Below are 21,308 nucleotides of genomic sequence, written 5' to 3' on the forward strand. Positions count from 1 at the left end.
ATGAAGTCAGGTGGGCGGTCTGTCTCTATATATGAAGTCACGTGGGCGGTCTGTCTCTATATATGAAGTCAGGTGGGCGGTCTGTCTCTATATATGAAGTCAGGTGGGCGGTCTGTCTCTATATATGAAGTCGGATGGGCGGTCTGCCACTATATATGAAGTCAGGTGGGTGGTCTGTCACTATATATGAAGTCAGGTGGGCGGTCTGTCTCTATATATGAAGTCAGGTGGTCGGTCTGTCTCTATATATGAAGTCAGGTGGTCGGTCTGTCTCTATATATGAAGTCAGGTGGTCGGTCTGTCTCTATATATGAAGTCAGGTGGGCGGTCTGTCTCTATATATGAAGTCACGTGGGCGGTCTGTCTCTATATATGAAGTCAGGTGGGCGGTCTGTCTCTATATATGAAGTCACGTGGGCGGTCTGTCTCTATATATGAAGTCAGGTGGGCGGTCTGTCTCTATATATGAAGTCAGGTGGGCGGTCTGTCACTATATATGAAGTCAGGTGGGCTGTCTGTCTCTATATATGAAGTCAGGTGGGCAGTCTGTCTCTATATATGAAGTCACGTGGGCGGTCTGTCTCTATATATGAAGTCAGGTGGGCGGTCTGTCTCTATATATGAAGTCAGGTGGGCGGTCTGTCACTATATATGAAGTCAGGTGGGCTGTCTGTCACTATATATGAAGTCGGGTGGGCGGTCTGTCTCTATATATGAAGTTGGTGGGCGGTCTGCCACTATATATGAAGTCGGATGGGTGGTCTTTCACTATATATGAAGTCGAATGGGCGGTCTGCCACTATATATGAAGTCAGGTGGGCGGTCTGTCTCTATATATGAAGTCAGGTGGGCGGTCTGTCTCTATATGTGAAGTCAGGTGGGCGGTCTGTCTCTATATATGAAGTCAGGTGGGCGGTGTGTCGCTATATATGAAGTCAGGTGGGCGGTCTGTCTCTATATATGAAGTCAGGTGGGCGGTCTGTCTCTATATATGAAGTCAGGTGGGCGGTCTGTCTCTATATATGAAGTCAGGTGGGCGGTCTGTCTCTATATATGAAGTCGGATGGGCGGTCTGCCACTATATATGAAGTCAGGTGGGCAGACTGTCTCTATATATGAAGTCAGGTGGGCTGTCTGTCTCTATATATGAAGTCAGGTGGGCTGTCTGTCTCTATATATGAAGTCAGGTGGGCAGTCTGTCTCTATATATGAAGTCACGTGGGCGGTCTGTCTCTATATATGAAGTCAGGTGGGCGGTCTGTCTCTATATATGAAGTCAGGTGGGCGGTCTGTCACTATATATGAAGTCAGGTGGGCTGTCTGTCACTATATATGAAGTCGGGTGGGCGGTCTGTCTCTATATATGAAGTCGGTGGGCGGTCTGCCACTATATATGAAGTCGGATGGGTGGTCTTTCACTATATATGAAGTCGAATGGGCGGTCTGCCACTATATATGAAGTCAGGTGGGCGGTCTGTCTCTATATGTGAAGTCAGGTGGGCGGTCTGTCTCTATATGTGAAGTCAGGTGGGCGGTCTGTCTCTATATATGAAGTCAGGTGGGCGGTCTGTCTCTATATGTGAAGTCAGGTGGGCGGTCTGTCTCTATATATGAAGTCAGGTGGGCGGTCTGTCGCTATATATGAAGTGAGGTGGGCGGTCTGTCTCTATATATGAAGTCAGGTGGGCGGTCTGTCTCTATATATGAAGTCAGGTGGGCGGTCTGTCTCTATATATGAAGTCAGGTGGGCGGTCTGTCTCTATATATGAAGTCGGATGGGCGGTCTGCCACTATATATGAAGTCAGGTGGGCAGACTGTCTCTATATATGAAGTCAGGTGGGCGGTCTGTCACTATATATGAAGTCAGGTGGGCGGTCTGTCTCTATATATGAAGTCAGGTGGGCGGTCTGCCACTATATATGAAGTCAGGTGGGCGGTCTGTCTCTATATATGAAGTCAGGTGGGCGGTCTGCCACTATATATGAAGTCAGGTGGGCGGTCTGTCTCTATATATGAAGTCGGATGGGCGGTCTGCCACTATATATGAAGTCAGGTGGGCGGTCTGTCTCTATATATGAACTCAGGTGGGCGGTCTGTCTCTATATATGAAGTGAGGTGGGCGGTCTGTCTCTATATATGAAGTCACGTGGGCGGTCTGTCTCTATATATGAAGTGAGGTGGGCGGTCTGTCTCTATATATGAAGTCACGTGGGCGGTCTGTCTCTATATATGAAGTGAGGTGGGCAGTCTGTCTCTATATATGAAGTCAGGTGGGCGGTCTGTCTCTATATATGAAGTCAGGTGGGCGGTCTGTCTCTATATATGAAGTCAGGTGGGCGGTCTGTCTCTATATATGAAGTCAGGTGGGCTGTCTGTCACTATATATGAAGTCAGGTGGGCTGTCTGTCACTATATATGAAGTCGGGTGGGCGGTCTGTCTCTATATATGAAGTCAGGTGGGCGGTCTGCCACTATATATGAAGTCGGATGGGTGGTCTTTCACTATATATGAAGTCGAATGGGCGGTCTGCCACTATATATGAAGTCAGGTGGGCGGTCTGTCTCTATATATGAAGTCAGGTGGGCGGTCTGTCTCTATATGTGAAGTCAGGTGGGCGGTCTGTCTCTATATGTGAAGTCAGGTGGGCGGTCTGTCTCTATATATGAAGTCAGGTGGGCGGTCTGTCACTATATATGAAGTCAGGTGGGCGGTCTGTCTCTATATATGAACTCAGGTGGGCGGTCTGTCTCTATATATGAAGTCAGGTGGGCGGTCTGTCTCTATATATGAAGTCACGTGGGCGGTCTGTCTCTATATATGAAGTCAGGTGGGCAGTCTGTCTCTATATATGAAGTCACGTGGGCGGTCTGTCTCTATATATGAAGTCAGGTGGTCGGTCTGTCTCTATATATGAAGTCAGGTGGTCGGTCTGTCTCTATATATGAAGTCAGGTGGGCTGTCTGTCTCTATATATGAAGTCAGGTGGGCGGTCTGTCTCTATATATGAAGTCAGGTGGGCGGTCTGTCTCTATATATGAAGTCACGTGGGTGGTCTGTCTCTATATATGAAGTCAGGTGGGCGGTCTGTCTCTATATATGAAGTCACGTGGGCGGTCTGTCTCTATATATGAAGTCAGGTGGTCGGTCTGTCTCTATATATGAAGTCAGGTGGTCGGTCTGTCTCTATATATGAAGTCAGGTGGGCGGTCTGTCTCTATATATGAAGTCAGGTGGTCGGTCTGTCTCTATATATGAAGTCAGGTGGGCGGTCTGTCTCTATATATGAAGTCAGGTGGTCGGTCTGTCTCTATATATGAAGTCAGGTGGTCGGTCTGTCTCTATATATGAAGTCAGGTGGGCGGTCTGTCTCTATATATGAAGTCACGTGGGCTGTCTGTCTCTATATATGAAGTCAGGTGGTCGGTCTGTCTCTATATATGAAGTCAGGTGGGCGGTCTGTCTCTATATATGAAGTCAGGTGGGCGGTCTGTCTCTATATATGAAGTCAGGTGGGCGGTCTGTCTCTATATATGAAGTCGGATGGGCTGTCTGTCTCTATATATGAAGTCAGGTGGGCGGTCTGTCTCTATATATGAAGTCAGGTGGGCGGTCTGTCTCTATATATGAAGTCAGGTGGGCGGTCTGTCTCTATATATGAAGTCAGGTGGGCGGTCTGTCTCTATATATGAAGTCGGATGGGCGGTCTGCCACTATATATGAAGTCAGGTGGGCAGACTGTCACTATATATGAAGTTGGATGGGTGGTCGGTCTCTATATATGAAGTCGGATGGTCACAGGATCGCACACACACACTATTCCGAGGTATGAGGATCTCATCACACACATGGCAGTGCCCGGATCAGCCCTTTTCTTACCCCTATGACTACGATCCGTCGTATCAGAGCAGTAAGGTGATGACAGGTGAACAGTCTATTAGGGAATGCTGTAGAGTGTGACTGCCATCCCAGCAGGTGACATCTCCCCTTCACTCTTGGCTGCCCCTGTCACCAGCGGCCCACGTGGAGGGCAGGCTGTTGGCAACACTCCACACATGCAGCGCCTGGCCAATACCCAGCGACAAAACCACGCCCTCTTTAAAGGTATAGGCTGCCCGAGTGCCCCCGTCTCGTCCTGACCACGCCCCTCCCATTAATTCCTCACTAGTATGTAGTATTTCTAGAGAAGGATGATGAAACTGATTGGGGGATGACACAAGGGGGCGTGTCTGCGGTTTACACATGCCTTGAGTTTTGCAGCGGGGAATATAGTATGTTTGTGTATAAATAGAGGAGCTGGCATAGCTGGAGGATGCTGCAATCACACTGCCTATCTGATCCGTGCCCAGACATCCCCAGGGCAACATGGCACAGACACTTAAACTGGCTAACAGGTCCTCTTCTATATTCAGGACCCTCACTGAGGTATGGACTGAGTCCTTACTGAGGAGACCAGAGACAGTCATCAAGAGGCACAAGTCCCTGGCAGACGTGCCTGGTCCCTCTGCCATCAGCTTCCTCACTGATATCTTCTGCAGGGGGGGCCTGTCCAGGCTGCATGAGCTACAGGTAAGAGTCACACCAAGGAATCACTGATGACTACTCTTTATATGATGACAGGAGCCAAGACCGACAATACACTATGCGATCTGATTGTACAAGACACTATAGAATCTGATTGTACAAGACACTATAGAATCTGATTGTACAAGACACTATAGAATCTGATTGTACAACTCACTATAGAATCTGATTGTACAACTCACTATAGAATCTGATTGTACAACTCACTATAGAATCTGATTGTACAACACACTATGCAATCTGATTATAGAACACACTTTAGAATTGTACAACTCAATATGCAATCTGATTGTACAACAAACTATAGAATCTGATTGTAGAACACACTAAAGAATCTGATTACAACACACTATAGAATCTTATTGTAGGACACACTATAGAATGTGATTGTACAACTCACTATGCAATCTGTTTGTACAACTCACTATAGAATCTGATTGTAAAATGCACTATAGAATGAGATTTTACAACACGTTATGCAATGTGATTGTACAGCACACTCTATAATCTTGTTTTATAATACACTATAGAATCTGATTGTACAATCTTCTTTTGATCTACCATCAACTATGTAGCACAAGGACCTCCCCGATTGGATACAAATTAAATTGGTTGTTTAGCTGTGTCCTCCTACCACATACTTTTGGTAAATGAGATTATACACAGATTGTACAATCAAATTGTATAGTGTAAGGCCAGCTTAGGGGCTCATGGCAATAGGCATTGTTTTCCTGCTCTTGAAACACACTTTAATTGAGCCGTTCACATGACGGTTCAGAGTCTGTGTTTGATTGGATTTTACACTGCACTGCGTTTCTTTGGACGCCCGCATGTCCTACTAAGATGCATTTGATCTGCAAGCAAAGCAGGTCACAACAGTCCTTTCTTGTAGCCTTTTCCATTGGAGCGTTTGAACAGCAAACGCAGCGTTTGTAAGGAGCGACCATAAACAAAAACACCCATGAGCGGATCTTCCATTTATATTATATATATGATGAGAAGGGCAGTGCTGAGCTTATTAAAAATCGTAGAATTCTCCTGGGGTACTGTGTGGTTCTAGTTGTAGTGTGATTGCTGTCCGCCATATTATTCCTCTGTATGTTGTATTATAGTATATTGTATAGTATAAATATATGTATTATAGTATATTATATAGTATATATATGTATTATAGTACATATGTATTATAGTATATATATATATATATATATATATATATATATATATATATATATATATATATATATTATATAGTATATATGTATTATAGTATATTGTATAGTTTATATATATGGCTGCATTTCTACATGACTATTATTAATAATAATTAAATATGCATAGCATGTGAATTCTAATTGGAAGCCCCTTTTGCTGTTAACATAGTAATGCTGTAAATTTTGCAGTGTTATTAAATCCTGACTCCTGGAAACATGAAAAGCCTCTTGCAGTGGGGGCTGCGTCTACACTGTAAGGGTTAATTAACTGTTGGCTTAGGTCTAGGGAGCATAGAGAAGCAGATTTATATACCTGATCTTCAGCTCCTCTGCACTGCTAGACCAGTCCCCATAGCAGCTTCTCCCCCATGCTCTGCCGGTCTAAGGTACTGACGTAATCAAGACTGATGCAAGGTCCATAGCCCTGCATTGGACATGATGATGCTTTAAGAATTGTGCTTATTAAAAAAAAAAAAAAAAAACCCTGCATGTTGAGTCCTCCTGAAAATAAAAAGCATGTTTCCTGAATGAAAAAGAAGGCAGCTGATCTGAATAGGCGACCCTCCTTCCCGTAATAGTAATATACCATTGTCATTATCTCATTTTATGATGTCAGAATTAACATTCCTATATAGTTAGTCTGCTGACAGAACATTCCATGATTACAGTTGGTGAACTGCTGCTACTGCAGCCTCTGCCTGCATGGAAGGATAGACATGGGAGCAAATTACTGTTCAATACCTGAGGCTAAGGCTAGACTGACTTCACATATGTGATATGGATGCTGAGTCATCTTATTTCCTCTCTTACTAATTTCCTTTTCACATAAGGAATGTGGAGCCTCATTTCTGGAATATGCATCATCATCACTTTCCTGACCACAAACTGGGGCAATGCGTTTCAGCACCACACTGGGTGGACAAGGATGATCAGCTCAGGCCACATACTCAGTGCTGAAAGGGCTGTACAATACCTGTCACTTCAGACAGCTGCCAGCACAGATCACTGGGACATTCCTCATTAACTAAACAAGCTAATCTGCAACGTTGTAATGTTATTCTCTGTAATGTTGAGTGGATCAGAAGGCTACGTAAAAAGATGTATGTGTATATATATATATATATATATATATATATGAGAGAGAGAGAGAGATATTTTAGAGCTGCACGATTCTGGATAAAATGAGAATCACAATTTTTTTGCTTAGAATAAAGATCACGATTCTCTCACGATTCCCGCGGCATAACATCATCTTTCACAATATACAAAAAAATTGGGCTAACTTTACTGTTTTTTTTTTTATTCATTGAAGTGTATTTTTTCCCATAAAATTGTGTTCGTTTGAAAGAAACACTGCAGTGTGACATAAAATATTGCAACATCCGCCATTTTATTCTCTAGGGTCTCTGCTTAAAAAAAAAATATATATATATATTGTTTGGGGTTTCTAAGTAATTTTCTAGCAAAAAATACTGATTTTAATTTTTAAGCAACAAATGTCAGAAAAAGGTTTGGTCTTTAAAGTGGAGTTCCGCCAAATTTTTTTTTTTTTAAAGTCAGCCACTACAAATACTGCAGCTGCTGAGTTTTAAAATATGGACACTTGCCTGTCCAGGGTGCCCGCGATGTCGGCACCCGAAGCCAATCTGTCCCTCGGCTCTCAGGGGGAGGCGCTGCCATCTTCGTTAAGGGAATCAGGAAGTGAAGCCTTGAGGCTTCACAGCCTGGTTCCCTACTGCGCATGCGCGAGTTGGGGTGCGCGTTCTGAGTGGTCCCTTCTGTCTTCTGGGACCTGTGTGTCTTCCAGAAGACAGCAGGGGGGACGGAGGAGGCGCTGGACATGGCGTAGATATCCGTGGACACTGCGGCTATCTATGCCCGGAAGTGGGAGCAAATACGTGGATTAGACAGGTATATCCTCCCCCCCCCCCCCCCCGAAAGGTGCCAAATGTGACACCGGAGGGGGGGGGGGGATTCCGAAAAGCGGAAGTTCCATTATTGGGACCAAAGTTCATCCCTTTCATCTAAAAGAACCGTGAGATATATTGTATGTCTTCTCTTGTAGGCCCCTTTCACATATGCGGATGTAGTATTCATCAGTTATTCATCTGTTTTTCATCCGTTTTTTATCCGTTTTTCATTTCGTTTTTAATCAGTTTTTTTTACATATACTACCAATGAAAAGACGAATGAAAAATAGACCGATGATTGAAAAATAGACCGTTCGTCCATTTACATCCGTTTTTTTGTCCTATCCGTTTTTTTAACGGATGAAAAATAGGGCTTTGATCAGTTCAAAAAAACGGATGTTGACGGAAGTGGATGAAAATAGATGGTCATCTGTTGTCATCCGTTTTTCCATAGGAATACATTGATGTCTGTTTTTCATCCGTCAACGGATGGATGAAAAACGGACAAGCGGTCCGTATGTGTGAAAGGGGCCATCTCTCAGCGCTGAGAAATGTTGATGAACATTTGACGGCTTTTTTTTTTTTTTTTTGACAGCTCAGCTCTGCACTGTTTACATAGAATCGTGGAAACAGTTGATTAGCATCGTGAGGGGGGTTGAATCAAGATTGTGATCTTTTAACGATTAACCGTGCAGCTCTAATATATATAATAATGTATATATACATATTATATGCATATTAAACATATATATATATATATATATATATATATATATATATTATCCAATGGTTGCCACTACACACATATCAGAAATAAAAAATGGGTCTGGGTGCGCAGCAATGACTGTAGTACATATAAATCAAAAGAGCGAGCGGCACTCACGGGTCTTGAAAGGTAAATGCGCAGTGAAGGCTTTATTTTGACAAGGCACAAGCTCGTCTTCCTCAAGTACGTCCTGAGGAAGACAAGCTTGTGCCTCGTCGAAACGTCAAAATAAAACCTTTCAAGACCCGCGAGTGCCATGCGCTCATTTGGATTTTATATATATTTATTTACACACACACACGGTCATATATCTAGAGTGAGACCAAGAATTAGTAGAATATACATCCATAAATTAAGTAATAAATAATAATGGCTAACTTCTATATGTTCTCTTCAGCTGCAAGGAAAAGCCAAATATGGTCCAGTGTGGAAGGCAAGTTTTGGTCCAATCCTTACTGTTCATGTGGCAGATCCATCCCTGATTGAGCAGGTCTTACGACAGGAAGGAAAACATCCCATTCGTTCGGATCTCTCCTCCTGGAAGGACTACAGGGAGTACAGAGGACACTCATATGGTTTGCTTACTGCGTAAGTATCACGTAAAAACTTCTTATTATGATTGTAGTACTGGTATGAGGGCTGGGGTCCACAATCTGATTTCTAAAACTGGAAAAAAGAACTGAAGGTGTTCCTATAATAACTATTTAAAATCTATGATTTGTTTTTAAAGTTCAGGGTAAACTTTATATCTGATAGCACTCCACCTCCCAACCATGTACTAGCAGGGCACTGCTACAAACAAAAACTGCATATTACCTGTACCTGCTAGGGAACACTCAGTGATATCATTGTCTGTTCATTAAATGCTTAATTCCAGGCAAGCAGATAACACACAATTAAAATATATGAACTGTTTTACCAGCCAAGGCATTTGTAATTTTGTCCTAAAAGCCTTTTGATGCAGATACCCCCACCAGAAAGCACAGCCAGGTCTTACTGCACACTATAAAGCAATGACGCAATAAAGCATAGTTAGTGGCTCTCTACAGCCTGTTACTGGACAACGAAGGAACTGCAGCACCTAATGAGATCACCTCTGTTTTCTGCCTTCTTGTAAGAATGTTTAGTGTGCTGGACCGACAGTACTATGCAAAGCGATAGAACCTGCTTGGCTGAGAGTGCTGCTTCTCCCTCTCCCACTCTGAGCACTGCTGTGTAGGAGATTACAGATGGCTAATATCAGGACAAATTTAGGTACCTATGCCAGTTGTATGTAAAATCATTTGAATCATATCCAGCTAAGAGCAGATTTCTGTTTGTATGGGTTACTGCACTATGCACATAAGCACTGCTGTACTAAATGATACATTATGTTTCAAGTGCAACGCATATGATTGTATATAGGAATGTCATTAAATATTACTCTCTGATGTTTGCAGTGAGGGAGAAGAATGGCAGCAGTTCCGCAGTATTCTCGGGAAATACATGCTGAAACCAAAGGAGGTAGAGGGATACAGTGATGTTTTCAACGATGTGGTTGGGGATCTTATAAAGAAGTTGAATCACCAGCGGAGTCAAAATCCAAATCAGGTTGTCAAAGACATTTCCAGCGAATTCTACAGATTTGGTTTAGAAGGTAATTATTCAATATAGATTTATTACTGACTTTTTTTGTACATGTTGCAACCCCCCTAAATGGTTCATTCATCTACAAAGGAACACATGGAGATGTAGCACTTCACTAATTATCAAAGTAACATATGTTCATTGAGTCTGGCTGTGTCCAGATCATTGTAACAATTTAGGAGTAAATTCAGGCCCCCAAGTACTGCAGTGTCAAGATCATTGCTAGGCCCCATTCACACCTCAGCATTATCAAGCCCAAAGCTCCAAAATGCTAAACATCCACAAACCAGGGTTTTCAATTGTGCCTGTTCACAAAAAAGTATTGTGCCGCTTGAAGCTTGTAAGCTCGAAAAAAAGTGCATGAACTTTTTAATCATTTTAGCTACAAGGTTCAAGCTGCATGAGATTTTGTCCCCAATAGCATTCAATAAGAATGCCTGAAAAATGCATTCAAAACCCATAAGAATGCATATTCTGCATTTTCCCCCTTAGCAACCAGCTAAAATAATTAAATTAACAAACAAAAACACTCAAAAACCCCTGTAGAAAAAAAGCCTGTAAAACTGACCATAGACACTGAGCTCAAATGTGGATGCAGCCTTACGGTGGATTGGTTTGCTAAAGGCAAATAGATGGTCCACTTTGCAAGGGAAGTTGCACTTTGAATGGCAGTTTTCCCTAGAGCTTAGTGAATGAAGTGAAGCTTCAATGACTTCCATCATCCAATTATGTGCAAGCAAAACAAAAAAACAATTGATTGAATATTCTTTGCGAAAGGAAATATCAGGAATTTCACCGCATTCGCTAAGCAGCTATTGTGCAGCTTATAGGGTGCACTATGGAAAGGTGTTAGGGATTTAAATAAAAGGTGCCAAGTCTCTGATTACCCACATCAGGAGCAGAGTAATGTATCTATTACAAAATGTAATCTGTCTCCACAATGCTCCAATTTTGCCTCATGTGTAACAGATTCAGGTTGTGCATTTTCCAATAACTTTTCCCACTCTCCATTTTCCTAGGTATTTCCTCCGTCCTGTTTGATTCACGGATTGGTTGCCTGCAGACCACGATCCCAGAAGAAACCGAGAAATTCATTAAGTCCATCAATACTATGTTTGTAATGACCCTTCTAACCATGGCCATGCCCAGATTTTTGCACAAAATTTTCAAAAAGCCCTGGCAAAAGTTCTGCGAGTCCTGGGATTACATGTTTTCTTTTGGTAAGTCTCATTATACATTAAACGTATATCAGTAGTGATTATGATCTAGGGCCTAACTGCAAAGGGCACCACTGCTCTGGGTGCCACTCCATTGTGTTAACTAGCTTACATTGCTGAAAGTAGAATTCTCCACCCAGATATTTTCCCCCTTTCTGGACTACTGCAAATGAATGGATTATGCCATCATCTCATTAATATACAAGCTGGACCATTCTATGGTCTTGAATGATATATCAAGGGACTCCTATTAGGATTTTGCACCAAGGCCCTTGGCTGTTATTTATACAGCCTTCTTTGACTTTTGAAACTCTAAGGAGAATACCCAGACATCCCCTACTTGATACAGATGGTTAGTAGGCATGTGTTTCCCATTAAGGTTTGGGGGACAGGGCCTGAGGTACCAGGGTACAGTTCCAACATACATTTTCAGGTTATGTTTTCTATTTGTTTTGTTCTTTGTTGGTCAATTCTGGTCACTTGTGGGTAAAATTGAAGCACAACTAAGGGAAGGGATGTTGGGGATGCCGACGGTCATGTCAAGAGACGCATGCAATCTACAGGGAGTCATGGGACTCTCTATAGGAGGAGTAACTAACTAGTAGTAGTTAGTCACATTCAGCTGGAATTATTCTGTAATGTTGAAGATGTTTCACAGCTTATAGAAGCAATGTCTTCTAATGAACATCAGAAGTTACCCCAACATTTATATCGATATTAATCCAGTCACCAACATCTACACATTCTATTGTGATTAGATTAAGGTGTCTAAAGGTGTGGAAACAAATGTTGGGGTATCTTCCTGACAGTCATTAGAACTGAAGAATTGGCTTGGACAAGCTACGAAACGTCAATCATGCAGTTTACCTTTTCTGTGAATAGTTAGTGAGGCTGATGTAAGCTTTGTTTTGTCTTTCCTATCACTCCACGGCCTACAGTAATTTCCTCTTATAGATGGCATGAAGGACACAGGAAAGTTTACATCAGCCGGGTTAGGCTTTCATGATGCCGCTTCCGAGGTCTTTTACCTATGAAAGGCAAACACTGAAAGTAGATGTTACTGCTGTGTATACATTGATAAGGCCAATTATAGTATATATTTAACTTTCAAGCATTCATTATTTTCTTTGTTTGCACAAAATAATAAAGGATCAGCAAAATGTTAATTCATACAATCTATAGTAGTAGTCTTTTACTATCTATTGGTCTATTTGTATATATTGTATATATAATTATACAGGATCTATAAAGCTCCAACAGTTAGCGCAACGTACAAGTACAATACAGTTTGATTCAAGAGTTACTGCTCATGCTAGTTACTGCTCGTGATAGCTTACATGAAACATGATCAACCCCATGTTTACAATGGGGTAACTAAATAACGCAATGGAGTTGATTTATTAAAGGCAAATAGACTGTGCACTCTGCAAGTGCAGTTGCTCCAGAGCTTAGTAAATGGGGTAAAGCTTCATTTGGCAAAGAATACCCAATCAAGTGCAAGGAAAAAACGAAAAAACAGAATTTTTGATTGCATGTGATTGGATAATAGAATTAGCAGAGCTTCTGCTCATTTGCTAAGCTCTGGAGCAACTACTCTTTGCAGGTCTGCTGGTTTATTGTCAATTGTACTTTGCTACTGTATGTTCACTAATGTTTACATTTTGAGGAGCATTTATAAATTAATCATCGGAACAACTACTAGTTTATACAACCGCAACATAAAGGGATATACATTGTAATACTGAGATATAATCACACACATAGGTTGGACTTGATGTACTTGTGTCTTTTTCAACCTCACCTACAGTACTATGTAACTATGTAAGTGTAACTATGCTGTTGATTCTGCCAGTTGATAGATTATTTCCAACTTCCTGGAAAAAGAAGACAATGCGGTTTGTTCTTCAGTGAAAGCGCACAGCAGCATTATCACGCAATGGTAGTCTTAGATAGATATGTGAGTTTAAATACCCTTTAGGTAAAAGACAAAAAAAATTAAAGCCAAACTCTATCTATCCATATGTTTTTGTGCAGTTACACAACATGCCTTTTTAATCTTTTGGAAACAAGCTTTAAGCAATATCACTAAAAGCTCACAGTTGTAAGCCCCCCCCCAGCAGTGTTATATGGTTTCCCCTATCCATTGCAACTGTAACTTTTGTTGAACAGCTTACAGAAAGTGGAAAAATAATTATTCTACTGACAGGATCAACAGGTAATAAAACTATGTTACAGGGGGCGATGTGTTAATCCTGGGGACAGACTATATAACATTTTACTTTTTAATATTGCCTATAGTTGACCTTAAATATGCATCCATCATTAAACACTTAGTATAGCCCTTCAGTAAACTGACACTGCATAAATACAAAACTCCATTGCTGGAGATTAGATAGAAACCTCATACATGTTTAAAATTAAAGTAGATTTGGAAAAAATCATATTGCTTACCAATTGTTAAGAATTTGATGGCAATTTTTTTATATTTAATGATATATTTTATTTTTGCAGCAAAAGGACATATTGATCAAAGAATGGCTGATATAGCTGAGAAAGTGTCCCGAGGTGAAAAAGTGGAAGGAAAATTCCTGACCTATTACCTGGCCCAGGAGAAAATACCCATGAAGGCAGTCTATGGCAATGTCACCGAGCTGCTTCTGGCTGGCGTAGACACGGTAAGGGATCATTATAGGTTTCACATACTAGTAAACCGGATATACAACAAAAACGTTGGATGTTCCCCATGCCTATATTCTGGTTACCACTGAGGCCTTGCAGCATTGATGTGTGGGGTTCCACCACTTCCCACACTACCCTACTAAAGCATTGATTTGTGCTTTACTTCCTCTCTCAATCTGAAAAAATACTATTGGATTATATGACTTTTACCTGTAATTTGCCTTACGCGATACCCTGGCTGACTGTACAAGGTAGCAATACTGAGGTTATCAGTGCCACTAGGTAGACAATATTATGTAATCCCTAAAGTTCAGTACAATATAGTGACTCTACATACATTTTACAAAAAAAAGACTTACAAGGAATGCTTGCAGATTTAGGACTATAATTAGCATTATGATGTTAGTTTACAAATAATAAGAAGGAAATACATCTGGATTTCTAATTATTAAATGAAGTGGTCATACATTCTAAAGATCTGTATTATTATCTGAAAGATTATATTTCTATTAGGTAAACATCAGTCAAAACTTAACCATTAGGTACCTGCAAGGAACACTGCTTATGTTCTCAGTACTTTAGTTTTAAATACAGTCATTGCTTAAGTTCATCAATACCACTCCACTATCTTTGGTTGGTACTTTTAATTGTAATGCATAAGAGCTGTTCCCAAACACACCCACTGATGCTCCTTCACTGCGTTGAAAGTCTCATATTAAAAATGTCTGAAATATGAAGTGGTAGCTGCAGCATTTCCATAGTAGAATTAGCCATTTTCTGATTGTCTTCACTTGTCTGGATTTGCTCTTTATTATTACCGTATATATTTGAGTATAGGCCGACCCGAATATAAGCCAAGGCACCTAATTTTAACACAAAAAACTGGGAAAACGTATTAACTCGAGTATAAACCTAGGGTGGGAAAATGCAGCAGCTACTGGGTAAACAATGCCCATCTGCAACCTCACTCTGCCCATTTGCAGCCTCACTCTGCCCATTTGCAGCCTCACTGTGCCCATTTGCAGCTTCATTTTGCCCATTTCCAGCCTCACTCTGCCCATTTCCAGCCTCACTCTGCCCATTTCCAGCCTCACTCTGCCCATTTGCAGCCTCATTGTGCCCATTTGCAGCCTCACTGTGCCCATTTTCAGCCTCATTGTGCCCATTTGCAGCTTCACTGTGCCCATTTGCAGCCTCATTGTGCCCATCTGCAGTCGTACCTTTGATTACTAAAACAGCGGGTGTCTCCTGCTGTGTTATGCAGCCTGTTCAGCTTTCCATTGTAACAAAGCCCCGTCTCCTCCTTGTCCGTGATAGATGGAACACTGATACAGTTTCCCAGCATTGTATCAGTGTTCCTCTATCACGGGCGAGGAGGAGGCGGGGCTTTGTTACAGTGGACGGCCAAACAGACTGCATAACACAGCGGGAGACACCCGCTGTTTTAGTAATCAAAGGTACGACTGCTGTACAATTCACTTGAGTATAAGCCGAGGGGGTTTTTTTCAGCCTAAAAAATGGGCTGAAAAACTCAGCTTATACTCGAGTATATACGGTACTAATTTTTACAAGCCCTAATCTTGCCTTGTGTAGACAAGATGCTTCCTGCAATAAATGGATTAATTATACTGTATATTCAGGATTCACCTAATATAATAAACTTTTTTTATATTTATGCCAGATATCGAGTACACTTTCGTGGACCCTGTATGAGCTAGCAAGACATCCACAAGTACAGTCTGCTCTGTATAAGGAGGTCACGGATGTGCAACAAGGACGGACGATTGCAACTGCAGCTGACGTAGCTAAAATGCCCCTAATGAAGGCTGTTGTAAAAGAAGTATTAAGGTAAAAATGACATAAATAAAACAATAGAGGTACTATAAAATACGAAGGTTGCGGAAAGGCGTGTTGGAAAGACAGTGGAAATATTTTGATTTATAAATCATTAGGGTATATTGTCCAAAGTAAGCCCAAGGAGTGGTGAAAAGACAATAGGCAGTACTTTATTAAGGGTGGTTTCCAGTATATGGATATTCTAGGGAAGAGAAATGCATTATTACATTGGCAGTGGGCATTTATTGATGTTATGCAGCTCCAAGCAAAAATGTTGCTGTTACTATCAAATTAAAGCCCACTTTGACTTCTTATTCAACTCCCCTGGCAAAAGCTAAATCCTGCTGCTCTGTCCTCTTGTGCCAGTAAGCGATCTGTGCTTAATGGACTGGTTAGGAGGGACTGAACTTATGCCCTGGACATAGGACTTGCATCAGCAGAAAGAAAACTAAGTGCCATCTCCAATTACCATTGCATAAGGAAGTCCTTCTTGTGAACCCCACAGGGACCTCAAACAGCTGCTCTGTCTAATTGTTCCCCTAAAACATACAAAAAGCAGATATTGGAAAGTACTGTCTTGCTGGGGGAATAACAGACTAAATTGTTTTTATTTTAAAATAAAAAATAAAATCATCATTGTAACTCTGAGCTCTTTTCTATCATTGTAGGTTGTATCCAGTAATTCCTGGCAATGCCCGAGTTGTATCAGACAGAGATATCCAAATAGGAGAGTACACCATACCAAAAAAAGTAAGTTAAACATGCAGAATTTACACGATTGGTATAAAAATACAATTTTGCTGTCAGATTTAGGGCACACAACCATTTAGAAATTCTGTAGACATTCTACACACCGAATAGTAGTCTTGGTTTGATAAGGGCAAAACGTTAATCCATTCATATTTCTTTCAGACACTTATTACCCTCTGTCACTATGCTACATCACGAGATAAGAAGTTCTTCTCAGAGCCCGATGAGTTTAAACCAGAGCGTTGGCTGAAGAAAGATGAGTGCCACCATCCATATGCCTCTATCCCATTTGGATTTGGAAAGAGAAGCTGCATTGGGAGGCGGATAGCTGAACTGGAAGTTTACCTTGCTCTTTCACGGGTAAGAGCACTTTCACAACCTCTCCTAAAGTGTCCGCCCCCCCCATAACTGATATTTTGGTTTGTAGTATACACTGGTAGGTTAAGCCATCCATTTGTTAAATCTCTAGCAACCCTCTAGTGACATCTCTATGCTAGAATTCATGTATCTACATACCTGCTGTGACCATTCTGAGGGGTTCCTGCCCTCCCTGCTGGATTTATACCTGTTGTATTTCAAGGGAAATGTAACGGGGGGGGGGGCTGGAACACAGAAAGGAAGGCAGGAACATCCACAACTTCCAGGTGGACAATGATCAAGAATTATGTCAGGAGATGTACCTGATATTTGAGATACATTTAAAACCTGACTTATCCCACTAGGCTCCACATATACATTTTAAAACCCTGACCCTTCAAAACATCTAGGATGAATAAATATATAACATAAGGGTTGTTTAGAGGTTAAGGGTGTTGATATGCAAGTATTAATAAGGGATACTCCAGTTCTGGCTGAATATTTATAGAAATGAATCACCTACTGTATTGAGTTTATATGGACTCTTCCAGTAAAACCCTCATGATGCAGTTCCTGATTTTGCCCCCCTCCTCCCAATATGAATTAATTTGAGGGTCTTTTGCTCTTACTGCTGCTGTCTGTGTAATGTGAAAAAAATAATTTTCAATGGAAGATCTACATGTGAGCAGAGGAGTTGATTTACTAAAGGCAAAAAGACTCTGGGGTTGATTTACTAAAACTCAAGAGTGCAAAATCTGGTGCAGCTCTGCATAGAAACCGGTTTTTTGTCAAAGCTTAATTGAACAAGCTGAAGTTAGAAGCTGATTGGCTACCATGCATAGCGGTACCAGATTTTACACTTTCCAGCTATAGTAAATCACTTTGCAAAGTGCAGTTGCTCCAGAGCTTAGTAAATGAGCAGAAGCTCTGCTGACTTTCACCATGCAATCATATGCATGCAAAAATGCTGTTTTTTATGTTCCTTGCACATGATTGGGCACTCTTTGAAAAGTGAAGCCTTACCTCATTTACTAATCTCTGGAGCAGCTGCACTTGCAGAAGGCAACTGCACTTTTCTAATTGCGCAGTCTATTTGCCTTTAGTAAATCAACCCCAAAGTATGTGTGTAACAGCTATAACAGAGAACATAAGAACTTAGGTGGATATTTGCTGCAATCCCTAAGAACCTTGAATCTACATGTTCTTAGTAAAAACTGGAGTTATTTATTCACAGCCTCAAATCAGACTCAAACTTTAGGAAAAGGTTTGATTCTACAGTAATTGGTAGCCGAGAATTAACTCTAGTTACTAGTGAGCACAACCTGATGCCCAAAGCTCTAAGAAATATACAAAGCTGAATGGCAATCCAACCCACTAACATTTACCAAAAGATGAGAGATCAATTATTGGGTGGACTTTTTTATTTTTATTTTTTTGTGTGCACTGAAAATCGCCATTTGTATCTATTGTGATGTTTCAATGGAAAGCATTATTTCACTTTAGCTTTTCTCTTGACAGTAATGACCTATTGATATCCTTTGCAGATCCTTACCCATTTTGAAGTTCGACCTGAGTGCCCAGGAAGCTTGGTGAAACCTATGACCAGGACACTTCTAGTACCGGACAGGGAAATCAACATTCAGTTTCTGGACCGTTAATTAGTCTGCTATTGTTTGTTATTAGAAGTAGACCTTCCTAAACCTGGTCACCTTTTAGAGGTGCATATATGTCTTGTTTCAAGGCCTGGAGGAGTCCATAATTTACAGAGAGAAATCATAAAGGTTTACCAGCCTCACCTCACACCTCAGGTTTATGTACCATATAGTTCTATGCATAGAACATTACAACTGTGAACTTATTTTATACTTACTAAGGAAGCATAAATAGAGAACAATGAAACACTGAAGATCTCAAGCAATTTCCAAATAACTTTTTATAAAGGTTAGGGATGTTTTGTATTTTACATTTTTGGAATGTATTACTGTGAGGCATGGCAGAAGGGAATCAGATTCCAAAATTTAATTCATACAACCTCTTAAAATGTCTGCAATGTCCAAAATTATATCTTGGCACGAGGTGTGACTTGAGATTTCATGGTTACTTGTTGATAACTATAGACATCTTGACCATTTGTTATGATGCAGTTGATAACATTAACGGCCAGTGCAAACATGCAACATGAATGAATGCAATTTAAGAGCCTTTTTGTCATTGGCTTGCCTTACAGCACCAAAAGGAGAGTTACAATTTAATTTAAATAGGTCCAGATGAAAATGAAGACAGCCAAGATATTTAGGATAATGGCAATCATCATAGTCAAATTATGTTTTAAGTTATGGTCATGCATACACCAAGCAATGGACCATTGGTGCCTCTGCAGATGGCTGTACAAGAGAAATTACCAAGCCATTATGGGATTTATATATATAAATATATACACAATAATTTATTTACAATAATCTATTCTGTCACCACAGTCCTCTGTTCCCTAATCTTCATTACCTCCAGTAATTTAATTGGTGCTGTATATTATTCTATTTTTTATAACTCCTTTATATATGTATTTAAAAAGTATTTATTTGCATACTGTTACCTTGCCTTTGTGTATATATTTTTTTATATTTTTGTATATTTATTAAATAACTAAATATATGTTGTTTTTTTAATATGAAAAACAATGTTTTTTTTATTGCTTCTGCAAATAAGTATTCAAAAATAAATGTAATTAAATAAATTTGTAATAAATATTAAATAAACTATTGTTATTTATTATCAGGTTTGGTTTGCCTTTGATTGATAACAGCAACATACTAAAGTCTAAAAACAGATTATAATTGTGGGTGCACAATGCTTGCAAACCAGCTTCTTGTTGCTTTTTCTATTTATTATGTAGGCAGGCTGGTAAGCATTTTAAATCTTTGAACACACTCCCCAAAAGACTAAATCCATTTAATTATAGAATCTTAGTCTGTATTTTTGCCAAAATGTTTAAAGTCAAAATCTGTGACAAGGGTCCTCATGTTTGGTTCTAGAGTTCTAATCTAAAATAGTTCAAAAACCGATCCATTTTTGGGTTACATGAGGTCAGTCCATGGGCAAACCCAGGTAACCCATTGCTAACAGCAACATACTAAAACACAAGCATGCAGAATGCAAAATGCTTACAAGTAAGCCTTTTTTGTCCTATAGACATCTTTTAACCAAAAGAAGGAAATACTGCCCACCACAAATAGTAATTGTGTCTAATAGGCTGTTGTTTACGCACAAGTCCATGCCTAGATAGTTTAGTTATAAGCCTTTATGTCTCAGAGGATATAATGGTTAATACACTAATGGAAGTTGTTATAAAAATGTGACACAATGACACAAGAACAGACAAGTTCCTGTAACCGAATATGCTAAGCAGAGCAAAGGCAGAGATGCTAAGTCTGGCTGTCATGATATGTCTGACTATCATGACCTGGGAATAGGTAGGGGGTATAATGCTCCCTGGGGTGAGCAACTCTTTCAAGCACAGATAACCAGTCCAGTGATATAGTGACCAGTGGGTGTTTATTTGTGCGATGTACAAGGCTATGTAAAGGTGCTGTACAGCAATGTTTCTCAACTCCAGTCCTCAAGTACCCCCAACAGGTCATGTTTTCAGGATTTCCCTCGGATGGAATGGCTGTGGCAATTACTAAGGATGAGCCGAACACCCCCCCTGGTTCGGTTCGCACCAGAACATGTGAACAGGCAAAACATTCGGACGAACACCGTTAAAGTCTATGGGACACGAACATGAAAAATCAAAAGTGCTAATTTTAAAGGCTTATATGCAAGTTATTGCCATAAAAAGTGTACGCCTGGGTCCTGCCCCAGGGGGCATGTATCAATGCAAAAAAAGTTTCAAAAACGGCCGTATTTTTCGGGAGCAGTGATTTTAATAATGCTTAAAGTGAAACAATAAAAATGAAATAATGTGCCTGGGGGGGTGTCTATAGTATACCTGTAAAGTGGCACAGTTTTTCCCGTGTTTAGAACAGTACCGCAGCAAAATGACATTTCTAAAGGAAAAAAGTAATTTAAAACTGATCGCGGCTGTAATGAATTGTCGGGTCTCAGCAATATAGATAAAACTTATTGAAAAAAATGGCATGGGTTCTCCTCCAGTCCATTACCAGGTCCTTTGGGTCTGGTATGAATATTAGGAGAACCCTGAACCAAAAAAATTTAAAAAGCAATTGCGTGGGGGTCCCCTCAAAAACCATACCAGGCCCTTCAAGTCTGGTATGGATTTTAAGGGGAACCCTGCGCCAAAAAAAAAATGGCGTAGGGGTCCCCCAAAAACCATACCAGGCCCTTCAGGTATGGTATGGAAATTAAAGGGA

At 40.6% G+C, this 21,308-nt stretch overlaps 1 protein-coding gene across 1 annotated transcript; it reads left to right on the plus strand.

Annotated features, from left to right (window-relative positions):
* The first annotated feature begins 4,238 nt into the window (after positions 1-4,238).
* Positions 4,239-19,496, plus strand: CYP27B1 (cytochrome P450 family 27 subfamily B member 1). Its single transcript, XM_073617897.1, has 9 exons — positions 4,239-4,568; positions 8,871-9,061; positions 9,913-10,109; positions 11,119-11,319; positions 13,828-13,991; positions 15,677-15,843; positions 16,500-16,581; positions 16,744-16,941; positions 18,483-19,496. The coding sequence occupies exons 1-9, from the start codon at positions 4,365-4,367 to the stop codon at positions 18,594-18,596; spliced, it is 1,518 nt and encodes a 505-aa protein (XP_073473998.1). The 5' UTR covers positions 4,239-4,364; the 3' UTR covers positions 18,597-19,496.
* Positions 19,497-21,308: the final 1,812 nt, after the last annotated feature.

Source organism: Aquarana catesbeiana, linkage group LG02 (assembly GCF_042186555.1).
Source record: "Aquarana catesbeiana isolate 2022-GZ linkage group LG02, ASM4218655v1, whole genome shotgun sequence".
In the NCBI taxonomy this organism is placed as follows: domain Eukaryota; kingdom Metazoa; phylum Chordata; class Amphibia; order Anura; family Ranidae; genus Aquarana; species Aquarana catesbeiana.